Source organism: Piliocolobus tephrosceles, unplaced genomic scaffold (genome assembly GCF_002776525.5).
Source record: "Piliocolobus tephrosceles isolate RC106 unplaced genomic scaffold, ASM277652v3 unscaffolded_4707, whole genome shotgun sequence".
NCBI classification, from domain to species: Eukaryota; Metazoa; Chordata; class Mammalia; order Primates; family Cercopithecidae; genus Piliocolobus; species Piliocolobus tephrosceles.
Window position 1 is genome coordinate 446 of NW_022331727.1, and position 7,111 is coordinate 7,556.

Genomic DNA, 7,111 nt, shown 5'->3' on the forward strand with positions numbered 1-7,111 from the left:
AAAGGACTTGCCCCGGGGTAGCAGGGCATCGACTTAGATGTCCTGGCCTCCAGCTCTGACCTCTGTGCGTGGGCCCAGTGCATCTCAGGACTGCAGAGGGATAGTCAAGAGTGAGAGGGCAGAGTTCCCCTGCCTGACAAGTCACAGAGTCCAGGAGCGACTGGGGTTAGGATGCTCTAGGAAAAAAAAAAAAATGAAATGCATAGTTTAGATACAGTGAAAGTCACCCGTTTTAGAGGGCAGTTCTGTTCATTCTCACAATGTGTCCTCGAGTTGGTTAACCACCACTGCAATCAGGACAGGGAACAAATAGCTCCCTCACACTCAAAAATTTCTCTGTGCAACTTTGTTGCAGAGGAGACCCCTCCTCCCACCCAGGCTTGCCTGACTGATGATCACCTGTCTGTTTTGTCTTCTGGGTGGTTTTTTTTTTTGAGATGGGGTCTCACTCTGTTGCCCAGGCTGCTGGAGTGCAGTGGCGCCATCTTGGCTCACTGCAACCTCCGCCTCCTGGGTTCAAGCGATTCTCATGCCTCAGCCTCCTGAGTAGCTGGGACTATCTTCTGGGTGGTTTTTTGATCAGCAGGACTAGCTAGTCTGCGCCCTGGGCAGCCCTGAGTGTCCGGGTGTGGGTGTCCTGGAAAACAGGGTCTTGTCCAGTTCATAGTGGGTCCCCATTGTCCCGCATATGACCTGGTTGGAGCTGGTGTTGGGAAGCATTTGTTGGGTGGGGTGAGGAGAGGGGAGGCAGCTGAAGACCTGGTGTCCAGGACTGGTCGTGTCCCAGGCTTGCTGTGTGACCTCATGTGAGTCACTTGCCTTATTTGTTCTTAACAAACTTTTATTGAGCACTTACTATCTACATCAGGTACTGTTCTGGGTACTTGAACTATATCAGTGAACAAAACAGAAATCCTTGCCCTCATGGAGCTTACATTCTAGACAGGGAGAGACCATTGGTAACAAGCATTATAAATAAGCATTTTATATACTATGATACAAAAAGATAAGTGCTCTTAAAAAATACAAAGTGGACCGGGTGTGGTGACTCACACTTGTAATCCCAGCACTTTGGGAGGCCGAGGCAGGGAGATCATGAGGTCAGGAGTTCAAGACCATCCTGGCCAACATGGGGAAGCCCCGTCTCTACTAAAAATACAAAAAGTAGCCGGGCATGGTGGTGCATGCCTGTAATCCCAGCTACTCAGGAGGTTGAGGCAGGAGAATTGCTTGAACCCAGGATGCGGAGGTTGCAGTGAGGCGAGATCGCACCACTGCACTCCAGCCTGGCGACAAGAGTAGGATTCCGTCTCAAAAAAAAAAAAAAAAAGTAAAGCAGAGGACAAGGAATGAGGAGTTCTGTCTGGGGCAAGAGGAGGGTGGATTTTAATTTTAAACAGAGTGTTTAGGGTGGCTTATTGAAAGGTGATGTTTGAGCAAGGACTTGAAGGAGGTGAGGGAGTGAGTGACTCGACTATCTACAGGCAGAGGGGATAGACGAGCAAAGGCCCCGGGGCCGCCTGTTGGAGGAGGTGGAAGACGGTCATTGTGGCCAGAGGGAGTGAGTGATGGGGAGAGGAGGTCAGAGGATGCAGGGCTTTGTGGACTGCCGTTGGAACCTGAGCTTTCATTCTGGGAGAGGTACTAACAGGTTGGTCTGGCTGCTGTGCTGAGCAGAGTATTAAAAGGCCAGGGTGGAGGCAGGCAGGCCAGTTAGGATGCTACCGCGGTGATCTAGCTTCACTCTTTCCCAAGAAGCGGAAGATGGGGAGAGGACCAGGGAACTTGAGTTGCCAATCCTGCTGAGATAGGATATGGGCCCCAGTCCTAGGGCTCGGGGGACGCTGCTTCTAGCCCATGAGAGAACCAAGCTTCAATGTGCTCATCCGCCAGGTGAGACGCCCCTGGCCCTGGCAGCTTGCACCAACCAGCCCGAGATTGTGCAGCTGCTGATGGACCACGAGCAGACGGACATCACCTCGCAGGACTCACGGGGCAACAACATCCTCCACGCCCTGGTGACGGTGGCCGAGGACTTCAAGACGCAGAACGACTTTGTGAAGCGCATGTACGACATGATCCTACTGCGGAGTGGCAACTGGGAGCTGGAGACCACTCGCAACAACGATGGCCTCACGCCGCTGCAGCTGGCCGCCAAGATGGGCAAGGCTGAGGTAGGGCCATGGGGCGTGGGGAGGCGGGAGGTCGGGAGGTCAGGAGGCACAGCTGCCACTCTCTCAGCCCTGGGGGCCCTATCGGGGATTCGCAGACCACAGCCTCAGCCTTGAGAAGGTCCCAGCCTTAGGTCCAGAAACGCAGTGGCGTGGCGGCCCGAGGTGGGTTTGTTCTGGGGGCCACGCAGAGCTGGTGAGATGCAGCCCACTCTCTAGACGTCAGTCCCTGATACACTGCGTTTCCATCTCTTGTCCTAGAAGGGTTAGGCTGGGGGAGTCTGAGGCTGAGGTGACACAGAAGCCCCAGCAGGGCTGAGTGGGTGGCCCTTGGGGCCTTCTGCCTCTCACGAGGATGGGAGTTCCAGAATGGCTGCTCTGGGCCCAGAGCTAAGATGCTGCCATCTCCCAGTTACGGAGAGACTCCAGCCTCTGTCCGGTTGGAACTCTGTGCCGTGTCCCCAGCCGAGCGTGTGGCTGCTTTGGGCCCTTCTTGCCTTGTGTGATGTGGCTGAGATAATCGAGGCTTAGCTGGGAGCCTTGGTGAAGACTTGAGCAGGGCTGGGCTGGGATCTCTTTCAGGGGCCGGTGTCATAGCTTGGTCTGAGACGTTCTTCTCAGGGGACGGATTCTGGGGCCCAAGCGTGTTCCTCAGCCTCACCGTCTCTGCGCGCTGCGAGGAGGCTGTGGCTCCTGGGACGCCACCAGAGGACACTGGGGGGTGGTGGCTGTTGAGTCATTGCAGCTGTGCCAGCCTCACGGTACCCGCCTCCCTGGTTAGCTGCCCCGAGGGCCTTGGTCCTGTCCCAAGTGGTCAGGCCTGGGGCCCACAAGGGGCCTTTTGATTCTCCTGTGGGGGAGGAGGAGATGGAGAACTGCTTCAACAGAGGAGGAATTGTGTGTCTGCCTCCCCGCAGCTCCTGCCTACCCTCAGGGTCACAGCTTGCTGGGGCTTTGAAGAGTCAGCTTGTGGTTGCAGCAGGAGCCTTCTCCAACGCCATCTTCCCTGTGTGCCACTGTGGCGGGTGCTGTCCCTGCCACCCCAGCCCAGGGAGGAGGCTTCCTGCATGGAGCATGGCCCCAGGACCCCCTTGTTTTCTAGGGGACAATGTGCCTGCTGTGGCTGGCCTGGGGGAGGCACCTGTACCCCGCTCCCCTCCTCTAGTCCGTGTCCACCAGAAAACTTTTCTGGATGCTACCCAGGTTGGCCACCGTCCTGGGGCTTTTATAGGCTGGGGTGCGGGATGGAGAGACCTGCCCTTATCCCTAGAAGCTCTCTGCCTGGGCTGTCATGACAGATGGGAACCCACGGGGTCTTGTGAGGCCGGGTCTGTGACACTGTCCTTCCCAACCGTCCTTTCCTCTTGGGTCTTGAGTTGGTGCCCTAGGAAGCCCGTGTCTCATCCTGGGGTAACCCAGGGCTCAGCTTTTTGGAAATAGGGAGCCAGAAACAGCAGCTGTGCATCCAGCCTGTACTTTGGAGCTAGCCAGGAAGCTTCTCCTGGGTCTTACCCTGGAGATTTTGATTTCATTAGTTGATGCTCTGGGAATTTGTTTTTTTGTTTTTGAGACTAGAGTCTCACTTCATCGCCCAGGCTGGAGTGCAGTGGCGCAGTCTTGGCTCACGGCAACCTCCGCCTCCCAGGTTCAAGCGACTCTCCTGTCTCAGCCTGGGATTACAGGCAGTGCACCCCCACGCCCGGCTAATTTTTGTATTTTTAGTAGAGATGGGGTTTCACCATGTTGGCCAGGCTGGTCTCGAACTCCTGACCTCAAATGACCCGCCCCTCCTTGGCCTCCCAAAGTGCTGGGATTACAGGCGTAGCCACAGCACCTGGCCCATGCTATGGGAATTTCTAAGTTTCCCCAACATGCGGCAGAGTTTGAGGATCACTGACCTACTGAAGTCCCGTGGGCCTCCCTGTAGGGTGTGGTGTCTCTTGTCACCACCTGTCTGGCCAGAGTGGTGAGCCACAGCTAGAAGGGTCTTGGCTTATGGTGGGCTGGGGACACTGAGAACAGTTCTGGCTTCTTCTCAAGTCCAGAGCAAATGGAAACTGTTTCTAACAAATCATCAGTGCCTGGATTTTTCACTGAACTGGGGCCCCAGCTGGCATGAGGCGTTTCAAGCCGATTGTGCAGCTTGCTGCAGCCTGCGAAGAACCTTCACATCTTTTGTCCCTGGTGTTCACATCCCCCAGTGAGATGGGCAGAACAGCAAGCTGTGTGCACATTCCGCAGATAAAGACGGGGCCCAGGGGCCGTGGCGCCAGGCGCAGAGGCAGGTCTCCACCCATCCGGGGCTGGAGTATCTCCTGGGCCCAGCCTGCCTCTGGCTGGTCCAGCCCTGTTGGCCTCAAGCCCCTGTTCTGCAGCTGACAGTTGTTCCTCGTCCTGTCCCAGATCCTGAAGTACATCCTCAGTCGTGAGATCAAGGAGAAGCGGCTCCGGAGCCTGTCCAGGAAGTTCACTGACTGGGCCTACGGACCCGTGTCGTCCTCCCTCTACGACCTCACCAACGTGGACACCACCACGGACAACTCCGTGCTGGAAATCACCGTCTACAACACCAACATCGACGTGGGTCTCCTGCGCAGGCAGGGAAGGGCAGGGAACAGAGGGCTGGACCTCAGGCCAGGGGCTCAGAGGACTTTGGGAAGACCCAGTGCTGCCAGCTCCACCCGTCCGTGTCTGCATCCCCCACTCTGTTGCCTCAGTGGGCAGAGTCAGGCACAGACAGGGCGAGGCCTGGGACAGATGCTGGGCCCGCCTCTTCCTGGTTGACTTTGGACTGTAGACCTGAGTGGTGGTGGGGGGAGGGCAGGTGGGGGAACCCAGTATCCAGGGCTGTTTGGGTGTGGGTATGGGTGACAGGGTGGTTGGGGTTGATCCTTTCCATATTGTTTCTCTCCCACCCCCCTGTTGGTGTATATGACCAGGCTTAGAATTCTTTCTTCCCCAAAACCTGGTCCCAAATGAGGGTCAGAGGGTGCGCTGAGGAGCAATCAGGGAGGCCTTCCTGGAGGAGGCTAGAGGGGAGAGTTTGGTGCAGCTGGAGGTGAAGAGAGGAGCAGCTATGAGAGGTGTTCAGCTCTTGGGGGAAGTGAGGCAGCAGGCTGGGTCTTCCTCCTTCATACTTTACCAAGAGTCCTGCTTCCCAGAGTCTCCTTGCCTTGGGTCTTCCCAGACCCTCACAGCAGCCTGGCTGGTAGGACAGGAATTGTTAGCAGTTTTATAGGTGAGGAGTCTGAGGCTCAGAGAGGGTCGGGGCTGTCCTAAGGTCACACAGCAAAGGAGGGGCAAACTGGGGCTGGAACCCCTGTCACCACCTCCTGCCCGCTTCTATCCTCCACTGTCTGCTGTGCATCGAGTCCTCCTGCTGCAAGCCCAGGCTCCTGCGGCCTCTGACTACTGCCCGAGTACCGTGGGGAGGAGCCTCAGGAGCCGGAAATCGCCCTCCCAGCATTTCCAGCCAAACCAGTCCATTGGGCATAATGATGGACCCCGGCAGAAGGGGCGGCACTGCCTCAGAGCTCCCACAGGCCTTTAGCAAACGGTCGTTCCTTCTCTCCCTCATCTCCATGGTGACTGGTGGCATTCTACCCCTAGAACCGGCATGAGATGCTGACCCTGGAGCCGCTGCACACGCTGCTGCGGATGAAGTGGAAGAAGTTTGCCAAGTACATGTTCTTTCTGTCCTTCTGCTTTTATTTCTTCTACAACATCACCCTGACCCTCATCTCGTACTACCGCCCCCGGGAGGAGGAGGTACGTGGGCCCCTTGGAGGGGAAAAATGGGGCGGTCAGAGCTGGAGGGGCTTGGAGCTGCCCCATGTGCAGATGGGAAAACTGAGGCCCAGGGAGGCCAGGAGATTTGGGCGGGGTCCCCCAGTTGTCCTTCATGTTTTCTAGGGAACTGAATAAGTCTTTGGTGCTTAGTTGGGCTAAGCCCCAGGTGCTGAGTTCCAGGCAGACCCATGTTGGGGGGCAAGTTGGAGAATTCAGAGACTTAGGCCCTGCCCAGGGTCTCTGTCAAAATACAGAACTGGCTGGGTGTTTCTTCTGTGAGGGCTGCAGGAAACGGGAGGACGATAAGCTCTCCCTGCCTGCCGGGCCTCGGCTTCCCATGCGTCACGTGGGGCACAGAGCCTCGGCTTTATTGAATGGTGCGGTGAGGCCGTGTTGAGTGTCTGGATATGGATGGGTTCTGGAAAGGCTATTGCAATGGAGTGTGAGGGTTGTTGGCACCGACTGGCTGATAGTCGTCATTGTAGAGTTATGGGTTTCCATCAAGGGTGGGGAGGGTGGGGTCAGGGAGCTGCTCTTCCTTCTCTCGCTCTGTACAGACATTGGGTTTCATGCTGGCCTCCGGCCTGGCTTGAGTGTTTTAGCTGTGTTTTGGTCCCTGTAGAGTTGGTGCCAGTCCGGTCCACCTTACTCCCTATTCCGACCACCCCTCTGCTATCCCCCCAGGCCCTCCCGCACCCCTTGGCCCTGACGCACAAGATGGGGTGGCTGCAGCTCCTCGGGAGGATGTTCGTACTCATCTGGGCCACGTGCATCTCCGTGAAAGAGGTGAGTGGGTCACTCGGCCCCTCCAGACCGCCCCGCGAGGCAGGCAGGTGACAGCAGGCCTGGCCTCCATCCCTCTCTGCTCTGCCGTTCCTGCTGGGGGCTTCAGGGAGGCGTTTCCTTCCCAAGCCTTACCTTTCTGAGTGATAACATGGGAAAAAATGGATAAGACTGGCCTATCCTACCTACTTCATCCATCTGTTTCCGTATCCATCTGCCCAGCTATCCACCATGTATCTACCTTTCCAGCCACTCCGTGGCCCTTGTCCTCTTCCACCCCCATCCACCCATCCCATCACCTGCCCTCTTTCATGGACTCAGCCACTCATTCATCCATTCACATGCCCGCTTATCCTTACCAACCATCC

At 56.7% G+C, this 7,111-nt stretch overlaps 1 protein-coding gene across 1 annotated transcript; it reads left to right on the forward strand.

Moving 5' to 3' along the window:
- Nucleotides 1–1,362: 1,362 nt before the first annotated feature.
- On the forward strand, nucleotides 1,363–6,746 carry LOC113219550 (transient receptor potential cation channel subfamily V member 3-like; the record flags this gene model as incomplete). Its single annotated transcript, XM_026449914.1, has 4 exons — nucleotides 1,363–2,174; nucleotides 4,575–4,751; nucleotides 5,781–5,939; nucleotides 6,645–6,746. Coding segments are annotated over exons 1-4 (798 nt in total), but the record flags the coding sequence as incomplete, so codon positions are not given.
- Nucleotides 6,747–7,111: the final 365 nt, after the last annotated feature.